This window comes from Quercus suber, unplaced genomic scaffold (genome assembly GCF_002906115.3).
Source record: "Quercus suber isolate HL8 unplaced genomic scaffold, Cork oak 2.0 scaffold_130, whole genome shotgun sequence".
NCBI lineage: Eukaryota > Viridiplantae > Streptophyta > Magnoliopsida > Fagales > Fagaceae > Quercus > Quercus suber.
In genome coordinates, this window is record NW_027069593.1 from 568,359 (window position 1) to 587,649 (window position 19,291).

At 33.8% G+C, this 19,291-nt stretch overlaps 2 protein-coding genes, 1 long non-coding RNA gene and 3 other non-coding genes across 6 annotated transcripts; 5 read left to right on the forward strand and 1 right to left on the reverse strand.

The window, feature by feature from the left end:
* Nucleotides 1-20: 20 nt before the first annotated feature.
* Nucleotides 21-2,186, reverse strand: LOC112004098 (uncharacterized). The gene is made up of 6 exons (XM_065776209.1): nucleotides 2,059-2,186; nucleotides 1,904-1,924; nucleotides 1,711-1,811; nucleotides 1,294-1,351; nucleotides 1,132-1,175; nucleotides 21-1,008 (listed from the first exon to the last, which is right to left on the reverse strand). Exons 1-6 carry the CDS (start codon nucleotides 2,078-2,080, stop codon nucleotides 868-870), a joined length of 387 nt encoding a protein of 128 aa, XP_065632281.1. The 5' UTR covers nucleotides 2,081-2,186; the 3' UTR covers nucleotides 21-867.
* A 2,968-nt stretch (nucleotides 2,187-5,154) lies between these two features.
* On the forward strand, nucleotides 5,155-8,153 carry LOC136068707 (uncharacterized). Its single transcript, XR_010630018.1, has 2 exons — nucleotides 5,155-5,429; nucleotides 7,208-8,153. It is a non-coding gene; the product is annotated as an uncharacterized LOC136068707 (long non-coding RNA).
* Nucleotides 5,553-5,643, forward strand: LOC112004102 (small nucleolar RNA snoR26). The gene has a single exon (XR_002882056.1). It is a non-coding gene; the product is annotated as a small nucleolar RNA snoR26 (small nucleolar RNA).
* LOC112004104 (small nucleolar RNA snoR27) lies at nucleotides 5,718-5,808 on the forward strand. The gene has a single exon (XR_002882058.1). It is a non-coding gene; the product is annotated as a small nucleolar RNA snoR27 (small nucleolar RNA).
* LOC112004103 (small nucleolar RNA snoR27) lies at nucleotides 7,453-7,540 on the forward strand. Its single transcript, XR_002882057.1, has one exon. It is a non-coding gene; the product is annotated as a small nucleolar RNA snoR27 (small nucleolar RNA).
* A 4,177-nt stretch (nucleotides 8,154-12,330) lies between the features above and the next one.
* Nucleotides 12,331-14,720, forward strand: LOC112004091 (tubulin beta-2 chain). The gene is made up of 3 exons (XM_024036313.2): nucleotides 12,331-12,840; nucleotides 12,940-13,209; nucleotides 13,753-14,720. The coding sequence occupies exons 1-3, from the start codon at nucleotides 12,447-12,449 to the stop codon at nucleotides 14,427-14,429; spliced, it is 1,341 nt and encodes a 446-aa protein (XP_023892081.1). The 5' UTR covers nucleotides 12,331-12,446; the 3' UTR covers nucleotides 14,430-14,720.
* Nucleotides 14,721-19,291: the final 4,571 nt, after the last annotated feature.

Below are 19,291 nucleotides of genomic sequence, written 5' to 3' on the forward strand. Positions count from 1 at the left end.
TTTTTATTGATGATAAAAGTCAAATCGTTATAATAATCTCATAATCTTCTATTTATATGAAGACATAGCCCTGAAAATCATCGAAACAATCTAGCACAAACCTTATTCAAACTAATCCGATCCATACATAATAAAAATATAACAAAATACCAAAATACTCTTAAATAACCTAAAATAAAACCAGGTTGCTACAGTAACACATGAATAGTACTCGTGAAGAACCAAACTGCTCTAATAACCCATGAAATTTTTTTCAGATTACTTCCTACATCATTTCAACTTCTCCAATAACCCATGAAATGGTTTGGTCATGTTCAAAGGAGAGTGATTAATGCACCAACAGGAAAGAGTGAGTTGATTCAAGTTGAGGGAACAAAAAAAGGTAAAGGAATACTAAATATAATATAGGGAGAAGTAGTAAAAAATGATGTATCAATTAAAGAAGCAATAGAGAGTATGACTTCAAAAAGAATAGAATGGTGGAAAAGAATACACATGGCTAACCCCAACTAATCTGTTGAGGATCCATAGTGAAACCCAAAAAATTGAGACTAAGACTTGGTTGTTGTTGTTGCTGTTGTTCATATCTACATAAGATGCAATTGAAGTACCATTTCTTCCATTAATATCCATATCTCAACAAAACATATCCAACAAAGTGCTTTATAAAGAAGAAACACAAAAAAGTTTATAACATAAATCATTTAAAACTTTAACATATACATACATATAGATACTTGATTAGGAACTTCAAGTATATATCGCAAATGATCTGTCACGAGCCTTGCAGCTCAGTGACATTGTCTACTTTCCTTAGGAGGAGAACCCGGGTTTAAATCCCCTCTCCTTGTTGTAACTATCAAATTATCAAAAAAAAATTGCATACCATCTATACTTGAAGTTTCTGATAAAGACAATAAGACATACCTTCCCCTTCTCAATCCCCTCTTTGGCCAATGACAAAAGAGCCTGAAAATGTTTTTCTGGATCCCCATTTTCTTCAAACTCCTAAACAAAACACAATATCTCACAATGACAAACTTTGATTACCAAACTATGCCATTAAACTCATAATTGGTATACGTGGTGAAAAAAAAATTTAAGTCACGACTTCAAGGAACAATAATCGACCTTGCATCTTGTTGGGTGCACACCAACCGTACAAAAGAGCCTTCCTGTGACAAACAATGAACCATCAAATTGGTGAAAACCCCATTTTGAGAAACATATATAAAGTGTTCATAGCCAAAAACAAGAAAATGTGAGTAATATATATAAATATTGTTAACAAACCATCCGTTTCTGCAATTGCAAGAGCTTCCTTTGATTCTTCAAGTGACCCACCAGTCACCTACACCACAAACAAACCATACAGAACACTACAATAAACCCAATTGAACTCATAACTAGTCTTTCTGAATTTGCTAATTGGCAGTCTAAATTTCCCCAATTTCAGTAACTAAAGAAAACTAGTAGGCAAAGAAAAGAAACATAAACAATAACAATTGAAATCTTTGAACCCCATGTTTTATGGTCCAAATTCCAATGGTTTTCCCAACTTCACTAAGCCCATCAAAAGTACTATAATAATCTAAGTCGTCAAAATTCAGTCGCTTTGGTCCTTGCAAATACTTAGGAACCAAATTATTGACTAAGTTAAAACAAATTGTGCACCAAACAATGCAAAAGGCAGTGTCTTATAAGACTTACGATGATTCGGTCGACGCCGGCACTCCAAGCCCTGCTCAAAACCACGGCTATATCCGATACGTGGCATTGCTTGCCATTGTAGATCCCTTTGAACATGCCATCTGTTGTTTGAAACTCGAAATTCATATTTGATTAAGGAATATACTAAAGAAAATTGAAGTTCAAAACGTGTTTGACGAAATGCCTGACTGACCTGTGAAGTTAACGGCTATATCTGTTTTCAATTAGAGCAAGTCGGAGAATACAGAGAGGATGAGAAGTGATTAGTTGGAGCTTAGTGAGAGAGAGAATGGTTGATTATCGTATTGCATTATAAAAAGTGGGAGGGGGAGTTGAAGAGTTACTTGCCTATCATTCGCACTTTCGCCATTGCTGAGCTCCTCAAAAAGAGTTGGAAGATCAACACCTTCCGGTTCGGGCAGCCGTAAGACGTTTTCTCCCATTTCAGCAGATTAACAAAGACCCATTAAAAAAAAACCCATAAATTACCTAGTAATTTTTATTTTTTTTAGTTCAAATAATAGCCTATTAGTATTATAGTAATTATTGATAAAATATCTATTATTTATACATAAAATATATTTATATTTTAATTTCTACATTATTATTTTTTTAATAGGAACTACATGTTATTTTTTAATATAGAACAAAAGATTTGATATAAATATAATACATATTTGATATAATCATGGTTTTACAAACCGAATTGGCTGGTTTAACTAATTTGACTGAGAACTGAGCACTAATTCAATCCAGTTATGGCTAAAGACCGAAAATAGCATAAAAGCAAGTTTAACTGGAACCGGCTAGTTTAACCATGAAAACCAAAAATCGGCACGGCTCAACTAATTTTTGAACGGTTCTGTAAAGATGCCAAAATGATCCCAAAGTCATAGTTGTTAAAGCAATCAGAGGCACTTTGGATCTTAATTTTTGTTTTTTAATCTTTTGAAAAGGAAATAGAAAGACCCACAATAGATCTACAGATTTTAACTTACAAATCTTTATCATAGTTTTCATCTTTCAACTCCCTTTTGGAGGCACATCACAGTTTTCATCTTTCAACTCCAGTTATGGGCCTTATGGCTAAAAACCGAAAATAGCAAAAAAAACAAGTTTAATTGGAGCCGGCCGGTTTAACCATGAAAACCGAAAATCGACACGACTCAACTAGTTTTGAACGGTTTTGTTAAGATGCCAAAATGATCCCAAAGTCATAGTTATTAAAGCAATCAGAGGCACTTTCGATCTTAGTTTTTGTTTTTTAATCTTTTGAAAAGGAAATAGAAAGACCCACAATAGATCTACAAATTTTGACTTATAAATCTTTATCATAGTTTTCATCTTTCAACACCCTTTTGGAGGCACATCACAGATTTCATAATGTGCCCACTATGCCTGTGTTCTCACTACTGTGAGACAGACAGACAAATTTTGTTATGTGCCTACTGTGCCTGTGTTGTCACTACTATGAGAGAGAGAGAGATTAATGTATAAAAGGGACGTCCAAGCAACCAATGGAATCGATTCACATGCACCAACCGACTAGATTTGACTCGATGCCTGTGATGATCAATGGTAGGTACCACCCTTAAAAATCGATTATGGCATGTCAGTTGGCAGGTCATTGCATGAAAACCTTATTCTAACTGGCCCAACCAATTTTCACCATCATAAGTCGTCATTCTCCATTGGAATAAGGCTTTCTCCAATTAGATTTGGTCTATATCTTATGAGATCTCGAAAGATCTTGTATAGACCTCAATAAATTTAAGATGGTCTCACAAAATCCAGTGAGTTTCAAAGAGACCCAAGTCACCCGAACCGACTCTTTTTCTTGGTTGATCAGGTCAAGTCTAAGTTGGGTACAAACCTAACCCAGTCCGACTCATGAACAATCCCAACTATATATGTTTTTAAGTTATATTCTTCCTTTTAATATTCTTCAGACATTTTGGATTTTTTTTTTAATTTGTCAAATGAGTTAGAAATTACCAAGTTAGAGTATATTAGCAGTTTCTAAATTTAAGAAACATTTACAAATTTACTTAATTATATAATTTAAATAATAAAAATCACTTTACCTACTTAATCATTTACAAGTCAAATATTATAAAAATTAAACAGTATAAAAAATTAAATGAAAACATTTAAATCTTTCATCACATTTTTTATGTCAACACCATTAAACATTATGTGACTGGTTTAAATGAAATTTATAAATCAAACAAATACGTCATTAGGTTTTTGTATGGATATTGTTATACTAGCTAATTCAATGTGTGCGTTGGCATTTAATTATAAACTAGCTTTTTGCTTATTTTATGTATTATTTGTGGGTCTCACCTACTTTTTTGTTTCAACTTTATTTTAAATAATTTAAGTTTCATATTTTTAGAAATAAGCTAACCTTTAATTTTTTTTGGTCTTATATTAAACAAATAAGTTACAAAAAATATGAATTTATGAAATGGACACTCAATATATAGTTTTTTATTGTCAAGTAAGTGTTTTAGGTTAAAAGTATATTAACATTATGTTAAAAGAGTAATCATCAAAAAATGAATTTATAAATTTCAAATGTTAAAGCCAATCCTTGTTGGCCTTTCACATTCTCTCCACACACACCCCAAAAAAGGAAAAAAAATTAAGCGTTTTTAAAAATGATAAAATTTAGCTATAAAATCAGTTGTAGACTAAGGTTACAATCTTACTTAATATATTTTTATGGAAGGTGAATTTTACCAAAACCGTCATTAAATTATATCTTCTTCTTATATCTTTCATACTTGCAAAATTTATAAAAAATTAAAAATTAATAACTATATCATCAATAAATTGTTTTAATTACAACTTTTTGTAATTTAAAATTATGCATAAAAATTTAAGTTTATAAATCATATAATAAATAATATCTTATTAAAACAAAATTAGACATACGTATTAAGAGCGTAAAGAACATTTTCAAAATATGTAATAATATTTATTTTATTAAGCAAATTTGTAGTCTAATTTTATAACTAAACTTTATAATTTAAAAATAAATAAATAAACAACATTAATTATCGTAAAAAATATTTATTTGTAGTTTTTATAATCAAAAAAACAAATGGCTGTGATTCAACTAAGTGGTGAATTAATCCAAGGGTTCCCTATAGGACTCTTGTCCCACATCATTTAGTTTCAGTTGTGTGTGTGAGTTTAAAAAGCCTTACTTAAGCCTTCAAGAGTTAAGCTATTTTGAAGGTTTAAGTATTGTAAGTCTTTATAGTCAAAAAAACAAATGGTTGTAGTTTAGCTAAGTGGTGAGGTTCCCTATAGGGCTCTTGTCTCACATTATTTAGTTTCAGTTATGCGTGTGAGTTTAAAAAGCGTTTAAGTATTATAAGTCTTTATAATAATAAAAAATTTATCGTAAAAAATAGATAAATAAAAGAAAAATACCAAACACACCCTAGGGTTTCCCAAACCAAGCAGAATATCCAGTTTTTAAAAGCCCCCACTGCCATGTCTTTCTCAACTCTCATTCGCGTTGTCTCTCGTTTTCCATTCTGTTGCTCCTCCTTTTGGCCTCATAAACAACTCTAATCCCTTTTCTCCGTGAGCTCAGACTACCACTTTCGAAGCTAATGCTCGCTATATGTGCTTTGTCTAGACCTCTTTTCACATTATATCTCTGTCTGTATCTGTCCTAGCTAGGTTGAACAATAAACATCGAGGTATATTAATATTATGTGATCTTTGTCTTTCTTTTTAAGGTTAATTTTTGCGCGTATGAATATTTGTTTTAGGACTAGTAGATTTTTATGTTTTTGTTTTTATTGAATTTTATTTCCCTGATTTGGGCATCAGTGATGAGTAGATTCCATTGTTATCCTTGCACTTTGATTGCCCGTGAAGAAAATTATGGGGAAAGTTCTATCTGAGATGCTCTATTTTTTTGTTTTGTTTCTGCTTTTATACTTATATTTTAATTCTTATTTCTGTTTTTATGGGTTTTGCATTACTATGGATCACTGATGATTGTAAAAATCTGCGTTATCTTTCTGCAATTTCCGTAAAGGGATTGAAGATAATCATAATTTACTGAGATCCTCTGTGCATTACTTAATTGCATTTTTACACATTTTAATGCATTCATAGTGCCTGTAGAATAACTATAGTTTAAATATGCATCAAGCTTGTATAGTTTTTGAAGCCCCCTTAAATTTTGCCGTGCATATGTTTGTTTGTGATAGTTATTTCTATTGAGTTGCATGTGGGCGATTCGCTGATACTTTGGCATTGTGGTTATTGTAAGTTAATCAATTTTGCAGAAGCATCTGAGTATTTTTCTGGGGTGTGTTTAAAACTTGTTCAATAAGCGCATCTCTGTTTAATTGATTCATTGTTGTGAGATAACACGCTTGGCAATCTTTTTTTTTTTTCATTTGCTCTAAACTTGCTTCTTTGGTGAACTAGTCTGGTCTTGGTGTATATAGATGGTTTTTCCTCTGTTTACCTTTGTTAAATTTAATAATACATTTAGCGAATGTCAAATCTTTATTGATATGAATTTCACCCATCTGTTCTTCTCTCAAAATTAGATGCAGTGCATCATTGTTCGAACTTAGTAAATATCACTTTATGGTTGTGCTTTCAGTAACAGCACAAGCAAGAAAGCATCTTGGCTGATTTCTTAAGCATTAACTGTCAAGAAAGTAGTTAGAACAATCCTATAAGTCTAGAGTGGCTATGCCACCATTACCCTGCTATCATGAATATCAGCTCCTATGCATTTGTAAAGGGGTCTTTTGATTGAAATTTTCTAAACCTTTCAGTTTTACACTGGGTTTCCAATAGTCATCTTGAAGAGTTGTTTCTCTTTATTCTTTCTCTCAAGCAACTCAATCCCAACCCATTTCCTTTCAAAGTTCCTTAGCTATTTCCCACCACATCACAGGACAAACATGACGTGTTGACATTTGTCTGTCTTCATCTCAAGTACTAGTTACTTCTAGGCTGCAGCAAATATGTCTACTTTTTATACATAAAGTCACGAAATTAAGTTTCTATCTTAACCTTATTGTGGTGGTTGCGAGACTGAATTTCAGTGTATGCACTCTGCATTATATCTTTACATTTTATATGAAATGAGTGGAAGTTAGATTATAATGAAGTCCATCACGGACTTGAGTGGTAAGTCATTTTTATCGCCAATCTTCTCCTTAGAAGATGAAAAAATGACCTGGAGATATGGATCTCCATATTTGTAATAGCAATGTAAAATGAAATATTTGAATAATTTCTTCCATATAAAATGAAAGACATATTGGGAAATGTTCAATGTTGTACTTTCCAGACTGACTTAATTGGGTTGGATCTATACTATATCCCTCAAATATGTGAAAAGATATGAAGCCCATCATATATTGGCCTGATATCTCGCACTTTCTCTAACCTTTATTTGGTTGCAACTAATGTTAGTTCTTATTTTAATTGTGTGACACATAATCAGCTGAAGAATCATTGTCTGCAAATTCAATCAGTGGTTTGGCTTTTGGAAAGAAGCTTCTCCACTTACGCCCCCACCCCCACCACACACCAAAAAAAAAAAAAAAAGAAGAAGAGGGTGAGGATTGATTCATATCAGAGACTTACTTACTTTTGTATTTTGTATATTTTTCTTATTTATAATATTTTGTAAGGCATTTGTTAAATTGATGTTTTTTCAAGCTCAGCCATCGGCACAAATGTATCATTATTGGATCAATGATGTTTAGAAACTGCGTTATCTATCTGTAATTTCCTAAATGGAATTGAAGATAATAATAACATTCTGAGATCCAGTGATTTTAAAAATAATATTTTGTCATTGCTATTTTTCTTCTGCAAATTCTTTTTCCCGGGTTTGATTTGTTTTTAAAGAATTTTGAAGGTACTTGTTATATACTTGTATTTTGCAAATGTCAGAATATCATTATCTAACCATATCAGATGGAGCAGTTTGTATGAGTATCAGTTTTACTTTTATCACATGGAAGTTGCTTAAACATCTAACAAAGCATTTTAACACGTTTAGTGGCTTGATGATCCTTTATGTGGCTTTTATTTCTGTTTCATAGCAGTTCCACAGATATGGTTACCTGGTGTACTTTTTAGGTTTTCCAAACAATTTTGTAGGTAAAGCTTAATTTATTTCTTCCAATGTATTCTGGTTTAAAGATGGGGTTGACTGTAATTCTCTAAAGACTATCTCTCTCTCTCTCTCTCTCTCTCTCTCTTACTCATCACATCCCTGAGTTTGAACTTGGAAGAGGGTTCCCTCGAAAGAAAGATTCATGAGTTTGAAGAAAAGTTTTTTAGTTGAAATGCTGCAACTGTTAACCCGTGAAGTGTTCATTTTTTAATGGTGCTAACCTCTATAAGATATGAATGGAAATTGCGCCGTTCAAGTTTCTTGACTAGTGTTTTTTAATTACATTATCTTATTCTGATTCGTTTCTCTACATCAACTACTTGTGCTTGCAACAACATGTTGTTTTTGGACCACCAGGATTGAGCTTTACATGTGCCATTATAAAAAAGACTTGGACTCTGAAACAATGTCAGAGTGGCCATTGGTGTCACGTGAACTTTACAATTAAAATACGTATAAAGCTCATGTTTGATTGTGTATGGCTTCATGTTTTTGAAGCACCATGTGCTAGTTTTGATACTAGGTTTTCCAGGCTGTATTTTTCATTGGAGTTTTCGTATCTTGAGTTTTACTCCATATGTGCTTCTTCACATGCAAGAGCATCGTTATCAATTTGGTAGGTGCACCTGCAGATTCTGCACATGCTAGCTTCTTGTAATTAATATAATACTAGTAATATATAAGTTAAGTGGGGCCTTTGCTCTTTTTTGGCTGCCTTGAGATTTTCATTCTCGGTATTTTATATTGTCTGAATTTTTTTTTTTTTTTTTTGGGAAGAAGTTATCAGATGCCTAACATCTTTTTTTTAAAAAAAAAAACATTTTGAGAAATTTATTATTGAAAAAAAGATAATTAATGTTTTTAATATATATTTTTTTTTTTTTTTTTTGGGAAGAAGTTATCAGATGCCTAACATCTTTTTTTTAAAAAAAAAAACATTTTGAGAAATTTATTATTGAAAAAAAGATAATTAATGTTTTTAATATATATATATTTTAATAAAAGTGATTCAAAACTTCTTAAAAATAGTTTAAAAATAGTTTATAACGATTGTACTAAGAGCATCTATTAATATAAACTTTTATTTTAAATATGAGAATTCAGAAAGATTCAGATCTGAATCTTGGTGGTTAGATTGACGATGAGATAAAGTGTGTAATGGTTATTCAGAGTGACTCAATACAATAAAATGAATCAATAGCTACAAACTAAACAGATGTAGTAAACAAAAAATTATACAAATTCCTCTATGAACTTGGCTTGTCTAAGCCAGTTGAAAGGTCCATAAAGAGTTCTCTCATACAAGAACTAGCAGTTCAATCTAACATTTCTCGTTTATAATTTAAGAGATAATGGTTTCATCACCAAAAAGAAAGAAAAGAAAAAAGATAGAGATTATGGACGTGGAATGATTGGCCAAGTCCGAGAACTGGTATGGATTTGAAAATTTTCAATATGAAACTGTGAAATGCATCTTAAATAGAGTTTTTATTTTTACTTTTTTAAGATATAAAGGTGGTGTTTAGTTATATTTTAAAATAATCATTTTCAGTTTTTAAATAATATTTTAAGTATTTCAATATACTTTTTTACTTACACATATTTTTACAAATATTTTTAAACAATAACTTTTAGTTTTTAAATACATCTACCAAACATGCCAAAATGATTTAAAACTTATGACGCCTCATTTCATAATTATTACTACTACTATCTGTGGGTTGGTGTTAACGTGATAATTGACCTAGTCGTGCCCGGTTTCTCCTAAAATTACCCAACTTGTCGCCAATGGTGGGTACAGTACACGGATCACAACCACCACGATGTGGAAGTTCCAACAATTGGATTGATCAAAATTGCCTCAAAATAGGTGGAGTCAATGCATTATGGTAGAGTTGACATGTCTGACTCTGATGGAGACTCGCTAGCTCTAGTCTAGATTTTGCCAAATGTGGTGGACAACTTGCTAGATCTACGAAAAACAGCAACACGCAACAAATAACGGTTGCTCAACGTGAAGGGAGGAGGAGGAAAATAATAATACTTTCAAATGGATTTGTCAGTCTTGAATTTCAGATGGGGAAACCCATCACTCTACCTGAGATTATTGAGTTTGCGTAGGACACATCTGTTGTGGACCAAAATTGTGATTGAATTGGATGATGTTTAATCAAGTTTTCTCTAACACTCTGAGGGTCTATTTTAATATTGTTTATTTTGCTAAAACTAAAAATATTGTAGCAAAATAATTTTTTAAATGTGTAAATAGTGCTGTGAGACTATTTTTAATGAAAAAATTGTTAAAAAAAATAGGTTTATGGGTCTCGTGAATAGTACACGGGACCCACTGACAGACACATTTCCACATGAAATGCTTGCTAGTCAAAGAGGTCGTAAGGGCCTATTTGGATACAGCTGAAAACTAAAAACTGAAACTGAAAACTGAAAAATACTGTAGCAAAATAATTTTTAAATATGTGAATAGTATCGTGAGACCCATTTTTAATGAAAAAGTTGCTGAAAAGTGAAATTTGTGGGTCTATGAACAGTAAAATTGTGCTGAAAAGTCAAACTTTGCGGCTACTGTTCAATGAACAGTAGCCGCTACAGTGAAAAACAGTGGACTGAACCGCGTGAGGAAAAAAAAAAAAAAAAAAGCAAAACGCAACGCAGCAAAACGTGCCACCCAAATGCTCTCTAAGTCTTATGCACAATGCACAAGACCTACTAATAGACACATTACCACATGAAATGCATCTTTCAAAAAAAAAAAAAAAAAACAAAACAAAACAAAACACAAACGCAGGGAGAAGAAGCTCTATCCAAACGCATACTTTATTGTCCGAGTATGAGTTGGATAACCCCTAGTATAAATAGTGTTCAATCCAAGACTTGTACATTGCATACTTTATTACTGGGCTATGATTGGTTATGAAATGGGATGATAAAAAATGTTGGAACTTAAAAGGATTGAAAGTGGGAGGATAAAAATTATATGCATTTTCCATAATGTGAGTTTGGTAAAGCAGGTGGAGAAGTTGAAGGATAAATAATAAATTTCTATTATACCCTTATTATTAAGCCTTTGTTTGGTTAGGGTAATTTGAGGGGGAATAGAAAATAGGGAGGGGAAAATATGGAGATTTTAGGTAGGAGTGTTGTTTGGTTGAGGGGAAAAGAAAATGTTTTCTCCTTGTGCCTACAAAAAAAAGAAAAATGCTATCCCCCTTCTGTCTTCCCTCCATTGTGTGTGTACTAGTATTGTTGTTATGTGTTTTTTCCCCTAATAAACTATTTAAAATTTTGTTTTATGTAATAGAGACACAATAATAAATTTATATAAATTACATTATTTATTTTCTATTTTTTTTCTTGATAAATTTGTTTTTTTATCTCTCCACTTTCCTATCTTCTCAACCAAACATGAGGAAAAACTAATTTTTTCTTTTCTTATCTCACTACTTTTCTATCATCTCACAATTTTTCCTTCCTCCCATTTTTTCACCCCTAATCAAGCAAAACATTATATAAAAATGAGAAAGTGGAGTGGGGTGGGGTTTGTTTTTTTCTTTGCAATGCCATTTTATTTTCTGTTTTCTCCTTATTTTGGAGAGAAAATAAATGGTGAATCTCGGTGAAAATCATACACAACTCATTTTCTTTTCTCCCTCTTTTTATTATAACCAAACAACGACAAATCCCAATTTTCTCCCACTTTTTCCTTCCTTATCTTACATACTCTTACTTTTCACCATAACCAAACATAATGCAAATAAGCTCCTGAAAGAAACTCCTTTTTAGCCAGAGGTACCAAAGGTTACATAATATATATATATTTTTTGATAGGACCAAAGGTTACATAATTAGGTGTCTGGTCACACTATCAGAAAATACACTGTAGCCTATCATCTGTCTGCCGTAATAAGAAATTTAAAATTATTTAATACTAATATAAAAATATTATGAAATTGTTATGAATTTTATTTTAAATGGTAACATCATTATAGTTGGCCCCACCTCTTTTTTAATTTCCTTTTTGACTAATGACCTTTTTTTTAAATTTCAAATTTTCAATTAAAAGAAAAGAAAAAGACGCCAGCTCTGTATTACGAGGCTCCCTCTGTCCTTTTCCCCAACTCAACAAACATATTAATGAAACCCTATGCCCCATCTCCATCCAGCTGTCTCTCACAAAATTCAAATTTCAAAACTTGTTAGTAAAACTAAAACGTAAAAAAAAAAAACCATCCAGCTCAATCCGACCGTTACTTTCAACTCCGTTTAAGATTCCTCACAAATCATTTCCTTTTCTCACTCCCGCTTCTCATTCAAACCCAAAATAAATAAAAAAAACTAATAAATAAATAAATAAATAAAAAGAAAATAATTGAGCCGGTAGAGACGTAGACTACACTTTCTATAAAGACCCTTCTTCTCCGTCCCCACACTTCCATCCATTTCTCTCAAAAAACACTCTCTCACTCTCTCTGCTTTTTTTTTTTTCTCTTATTTGAGGAAAACTTTTTCCCAAGAATTTGAATTCCAAAGAAAAGAGAAAATGCGTGAGATTCTTCACATCCAAGGTGGACAATGTGGGAACCAGATCGGAGCAAAGTTCTGGGAAGTGGTGTGTGCCGAACACGGCATAGATCCGACCGGGAAGTACCAGGGAGACTCAGATCTACAGCTCGAGAGAATCAACGTTTACTACAATGAAGCAAGCTGCGGTCGCTATGTTCCTCGTGCTGTTCTCATGGATCTGGAACCTGGTACCATGGACAGCATCAGATCTGGTACCTACGGCCAGATCTTCAGGCCCGACAACTTCGTTTTCGGCCAATCCGGCGCTGGAAACAACTGGGCCAAGGGGCATTACACTGAAGGAGCTGAACTAATCGATTCGGTTCTCGATGTGGTTCGTAAAGAAGCTGAGAACTGTGATTGCTTGCAAGGTCTGGTTTTTGTTTCTCTGTGTTTTTTTTAAGAATATACAGTTTTGTTTGTTTGTTTTTATGTTTGGTTTGTGACTTTTGGGTTCTGGGTTTTTGCAGGGTTTCAAGTGTGTCACTCACTAGGAGGAGGAACTGGGTCTGGAATGGGTACCCTTTTGATCTCAAAGATCAGAGAGGAATACCCAGATCGGATGATGCTTACTTTCTCGGTTTTTCCATCTCCAAAGGTGTCAGACACTGTTGTTGAGCCTTACAATGCAACCTTGTCTGTTCACCAACTCGTTGAGAACGCTGATGAGTGTATGGTCCTTGATAATGAAGCTCTTTACGACATTTGCTTCCGCACACTCAAGCTCACTACCCCAAGCTGTAAGATCTGATACCGCCAATTGCTAATTAACATTTTCTAATCAAAGATCTCTTTTCCTTTATGTGGGTTTTGTGTTTGTGTGTGTAACTGGTATTAGGATGTCTGCATTTGAAATGAATCAATTTGATGGTTTAGATTGAATATTACAAATCTAATGGTAGATCTAGTGTCTCCTCATTTAAAATGTTGAATAACATAGCACTTTGTACACACTGTCAAATCTAAGAAGTACAATATTAATGGTGGAATGGACTCTTCGCATTTCTAGTGAAATGGAGATGATCCCCTTTTGTGTGAGGTTTAAGTGATTAAATTCACTAATTTCTATCAGTTTAAGCTTTTGGAATCAATTTGTAGTTCAACATGTTACTTGAGTAGGTGGTTCTGAGTTTGAATCATGTTTCTACTCTACTAGATCCTACTTATTAAGGAACATCCCACTTTAAAAAGTTTAAAATTTCATTGGTTGATTAAGCTTCTGGGATGATTAGTAATTTATTATGAATTAGGTTACTGAGTATGATTTGTTTGGGTTGGTGCAGTTGGAGATCTGAACCATTTGATATCTGCAACAATGTCTGGAGTGACATGCTGTTTGAGATTCCCTGGGCAGCTTAACTCTGACCTTAGAAAGCTTGCTGTGAATCTAATCCCCTTCCCTAGGCTTCACTTTTTTATGGTGGGTTTTGCTCCTTTAACCTCCAGAGGTTCCCAGCAGTACAGAGCACTTACTGTCCCAGAGCTCACCCAGCAAATGTGGGATGCAAAGAACATGATGTGCGCTGCTGACCCACGACATGGCCGCTATCTCACTGCCTCAGCTATGTTCCGTGGCAAAATGAGCACCAAGGAGGTGGATGAGCAAATGATCAATGTGCAGAACAAGAACTCTTCTTACTTTGTGGAATGGATTCCCAACAACGTTAAATCCACTGTCTGTGATATCCCACCAACAGGCTTGAAAATGGCCTCCACTTTTATTGGTAACTCAACTTCTATCCAGGAAATGTTCCGTCGTGTGAGCGAGCAGTTCACTGCTATGTTCAGGAGAAAGGCTTTCTTGCATTGGTATACAGGGGAAGGTATGGATGAGATGGAATTCACTGAGGCTGAGAGTAACATGAATGATCTGGTTTCTGAGTATCAGCAATACCAGGATGCCACTGCTGATGAGGATGAGTACGAGGAGGAGGAAGAGGAGGAAGTTGATGGCATGTAATGTGATGTTGGTGTACTTGGTATTGAATTGATGTATGGAGTTTTTCATTGTGGGAGAGTATTGAATGAATGCATAAATGCCTGCACTCCTGTTTGCCTGTCTCTTGCAAAAAGTTGTGTGGATTGTTCCTGTTCCAGTAGCTGTAGGTTAATCTTTTTAGCATTACTCAATCTCAAGTTTGTTTCTGGTTTGTTATGTACTTGGGGAGTAGGGAATGGGGGTAAAGGGAACAAGGACCCATTATATATGTTTATATGAGATTTTAAGTGAGGGCTCATTTTCTTTTGTCAATGTTTAAATCTGCTCTTTTGTTCCCCGCTGATTTCTATCATGATACATGGCATATTGCTTGAATTATGCTGCATATGTACTCGGTGAAAACGTCTAGTTTTTGATAACCAAGTCGAGTTAATCATTGCTAATGCCTAAAAATTATAGATGTTAAGGGAAATTCTGTTATGTTTGAAGTAGACAAGTTTGTAATAGCTTCAATAAAAAGTAAGTTATTACCTTCAATAATTTGATGTTCGGCCATTGCAGTAAGCCAAAACCTGCACATCATCAATAAATTTGGTGAAAACCAAAGTACACTAAAATACGATAGTGAAAACTAGTAAATTAACGAGGAATAAGTGCCTCTTGGCTCTTCAACCCACAACCACCAAACCCATGACTCAAAATCAACCACCTCCACCACAGCCTTGGCCCACATCTATATCAAACATAAACCCGTATGAACATACACCTAAGAAAACCCAAATCAGAACACCTAAATTTCACCAACCACTGCCAACAAAAACCAAAAAAATACCAACAGGAAACTCACAAACCCACTAAACCTAGCAACCCAAAACACCAATGCTCCACGTGGTTGCTGATCTCTACACTAGTTTTTTGAGGGAGTTTAAGTCAGGAGAAGAAGAGAGAGCAAATAGAGAGAAAAGAGAGGAGAGAGAAAAGCATAAGACCTTTTTGGTTTCTACATTTTGACCTTATTCGCATTTTAGTCCATATTTTTTTAATTTTACCACATTTAGTCTCTAAAATCAAAAGGCAATATCGTTTTGGTCCTTACATTTTTTAATTTCGTTCTCTCTTTTACTCCTTGTTCACCAACCATTTTTGTCTGCTGTGAACACCTCCTCAGAGCTACCTACTACCTTGCTGGCTATTTGACCTCCACTACACTTGAGCATGCCTATTTTTTTTCTCTTCCACTACCCATTCCATGACAATTCTTATCCATTTGATTATGTTGTGAGTCTTTCTCTCTTTCCTATGGGGTCTTTCTCTACATATTTTTCTGGCATGCATCAAGCGGTCCCAACCATCTACTACCTATTTTGAGTAAAGATGCCTTCACAGCTAAGCACCTCTCAAAAGAGGCATTGCCTGGATATCAGAAATAGACCCTTTTCCCCCCTCCACCAAATCACTCTCTGTAAGTCTCTTGAAAGTGGCTGACCTCCTTTACATTGGCTGAGTACAAGTTGGTGGTGCTACGGCCATAGTGTGGTTGTCTTGTTACTTTATGCTTTTGTTTTCTTCCTCTCCCATGCCATTCCTACCGCTGCTACTTACCTTTGTCCCGTTCTGCTCCTCTATTAAGTCTGAATCTGCTTCACCCATACTTGTCACCTTTGAAGAATGGTATGGACTTGTTAGGCTTGCCCCATTTTGCCACTTCTTGGGCCTATGGATTTTGCGGCTGTTGATTTCTGCTAGGCTGGCCTGTTGGGCTTTCTTTCTTTCCTTTTTTTTCTTTGGGCCCATTCTTTTTTTTTTTTCCTGAAGGGGACCATCCTTCAGTGGTAGGCCCTTTCATATGGCCGATGGGTCAACGTGTTCCACTCCCCATTCTTCATGGGTATCCCTTCTCTTTGGGCTTTTATAGCCCATTGTTCCTGTCATTACTTTCTAATCTTTTCTTTCTTTCATTTTTGCTTGTTACTGGGTTTTTTCTATCGTTGGGCTTCTCTTATAAAAAATGGGCATCAACAAAAATTATTAGGGACTTCTATGTGAATTGAAGATTGATTTTAAGGTTTAATCTTTGAAGTTAGGTTTAATCTCAGCCTTTTTTTTTTTTAATTAAAAAATATTTGATTTTTTTTAATAATTTTTAAATATGGGCCTTCATACCTGCTAAACCCCTTTTAGATTAATCATTTTTTTCAAAAAAAAAAAAATTTAGAAAAAGCGTAGGGATTTAAAAAAAGAAGGAAAATGCAAGTTTTCACGCCTGGGAAGCCTTACTATTGATTATAACAAGAAGCTTTGGTCTCAATTTTAAAAAACTGTTAATATTAATCCTAGAAATGAATCTCTGCACCTAAGAAGTCCTTATCCTATTTTAGAAAAATCTGGGTGGATGTCTTTTTTTTTGGTGGAAAAATGTAGGTCATCATAGTCCCAATTTTAACGAATGTTAAATTTTTAGATTAATCCTAGAAATAGTTATATGCACCTAAGGAGCCTTGGTCCTATTTTTGATGGAAATATGAATGTACGCAATGGAAAATTAATGGATCTACTTCATTCGCAATTGATAACATGAACTATGTAAGTTTCAGAATTTAAGAATAAGAGAGTGTACTTTGGTGTGGTGAATTTCAAAACAAAAGATCAGAAGTTCTTGAGAACACTTTCAATCTTCACTCCAATTCCACTTGTGCCCAATAAGTATGGTCTCTCAATTAGTTATATGTGTATGTTCTAGAGAGAATGAAAGACTGTCCAACACTCATATACATACCATTTCATGTTGCTTGTTTTTGTTACAAAATTCTGTATGTTTTTCTCCTAATAACTGTTTATCTAATTGGGCTAGCCTTTTGGGCATTTTCAATTGGGTTTTAGTATGTGGCTTGGAGTGGGACCAAAAGGGAACAAATAAGACACTAGCTCCAATAGGTCTTGGGCTTTTTTGTCAACTCTTGACAAGTTCAAAGTTACCATTAATTATATTTAATACCACTACATAAATATAATTGCACTCTACACCTTATTAATAAATTATATTCCAAGACTTTATTGTACATGCAACCCCTTCATAAAATATTCATAGTAACACAAAGTCATGAATGTAAATTGCCACTTTGTAGATTACTACATTTTAATCATTGAGTACCTAGTTTAATCCTTTAAGTTATTCATCATATATTTATGAAATCCAATTTCATAAATATATACTTTAGTAACTATTTACTAAAGTAGTTAGGCCTAACATTCTAAATAACAAACTCATTAAACTTATCTTAAGGGAATATTTTGTATCTCCATTAAGAGACTATGAATTCCATCTTAAGAATATATGTTCCATCAACACTAAATGTGGCTGCCCAACATATTGAGGTTTTGACCGTTACTTTAGATCTCACTTCTGATATATCAAAACAAGCTACACTTCATAATCAGGTCCATTATTCTCCAAGGATTAAGAGTTCATGTAAATATAAGTCATGAAATTTATTATTCACTTGACAGTCGTTAGGAGAATAATAAATCTCATAGGGGTCCAGTTCAATATGTCTTAACTCTTAAAACATATCAATACATCAACTATAAGATTTCACTTCCATGATCAAGACAAATCATTTTAGTTGATATGCTATAGTCTTCGCAGATGAAATGCCCAATTTAATCGCTGACTACGAACTAAAATTCTGAATTTACAAAAAACTTATGATTTATATCTTCTGTGACTTTTTACATAAATCATATACTATACATCTCATGGACTATATGATAATGTCCAAATATTCATGTTACCATCATTTTAGATAAAAATAAAGCAATTTTATTAATTACAACATTAAGTCATACATAATAACATACATAGCATCATACAATAGGATTTTAGGGCATTAATCCTAACAATCTCCCACCTGCCCTAAAGACTATTATGCACTAATCTAACTCCCATTTCTTCCAAATGTGACTCGAAAGTCTATTGAGCCAATGTTTTGGTAAATGGATATGCTAGATTATTTGCACTTTCAATCTTTGCTACCACTACATCTCCACGAGCAAAAATATCTCGAATGATGTGGTACTTTCTCTCGATATGCTTTTCTTTCTTATGATTCCTTGGATCTTTGGATTGTGCAACCGCTTCACTATTGTCGCAAAACAATGTGATGGGAACTTGCTCCATTCTTACTACACCAAGATCAGAAAGGAATTTCTTGAGCCAAATAGCTTCCTTTGCTACTTCACAAGCAGCAACATACTCAGCTTCCATGGTGGAGTCCGCAATACAAGATTGCTTAACACTCCTCCAACTTATGGCTCCACTTCCTAAGGTGAACACACATCCTGAAGTGGATTTTTTGAAATCTAGATCCGATTGAAAGTCTGAATCTGTATAGCCAATGGGAATCAAATCCTCACTCCGGTAAACAAGCATATAATTTCTCGTTCTTCGTAGATACTTAAGAATATGCTTTACAGCTTGCCAATGTTTTGGTCCTGGATTTGATTGATATCAGCTAACCATGCCAACTGAATAACAGATATCTGGTCTAGTACAAAGCGTGGCATACATGAGACTTCCTACTGCAAAAGCATAAGGAACTTGTCTCATCATATTTTCTTCCTCTTGAGTCTTAGGCCTTTGGTCATCAGACAAAGAAACTCCATGTCTGAAAGGAAGCAACCCTTTCTTGGAGTTTTGCATGCTAAATCGTTCTAGAATCTTATCTATATATCTAGCTTGTGATAAGCCTAACATCTTATTCTTGCGATCTTGCCAAAGCTTGATCTCTAAAATAAAGTTGGCCTTACCCAAGTCCTTCATATCAAATTGGTTTGACAACCAAAATTTTACCGATGACATTACCCCTACATCATTCCCAATGAGT

What these genes read in the sequence shown, in the direction of transcription:
- LOC112004098 (XM_065776209.1), bottom strand. Translation starts at nt 2,080, where the DNA reads ATGGCGAAAGTGCGAATGATAG. An exon ending in GGCGAAAGTGCGAATGATAG is followed by an intron (nt 1,925 to 2,058) that starts GCAAGTAACTCT and finishes AATTGAAAACAG; the next exon opens with ATATAGCCGTTAACTTCACA. An exon ending in TATAGCCGTTAACTTCACAG is followed by an intron (nt 1,812 to 1,903) that starts GTCAGTCAGGCA and finishes TTCAAACAACAG; the next exon opens with ATGGCATGTTCAAAGGGATC.
- LOC112004091 (XM_024036313.2), top strand. Translation starts at nt 12,447, where the DNA reads ATGCGTGAGATTCTTCACATCCAAGGTGGACAATGTGGGAACCAGATC. An exon ending in GAACTGTGATTGCTTGCAAG is followed by an intron (nt 12,841 to 12,939) that starts GTCTGGTTTTTG and finishes GGGTTTTTGCAG; the next exon opens with GGTTTCAAGTGTGTCACTCA. An exon ending in CAAGCTCACTACCCCAAGCT is followed by an intron (nt 13,210 to 13,752) that starts GTAAGATCTGAT and finishes GGGTTGGTGCAG; the next exon opens with TTGGAGATCTGAACCATTTG.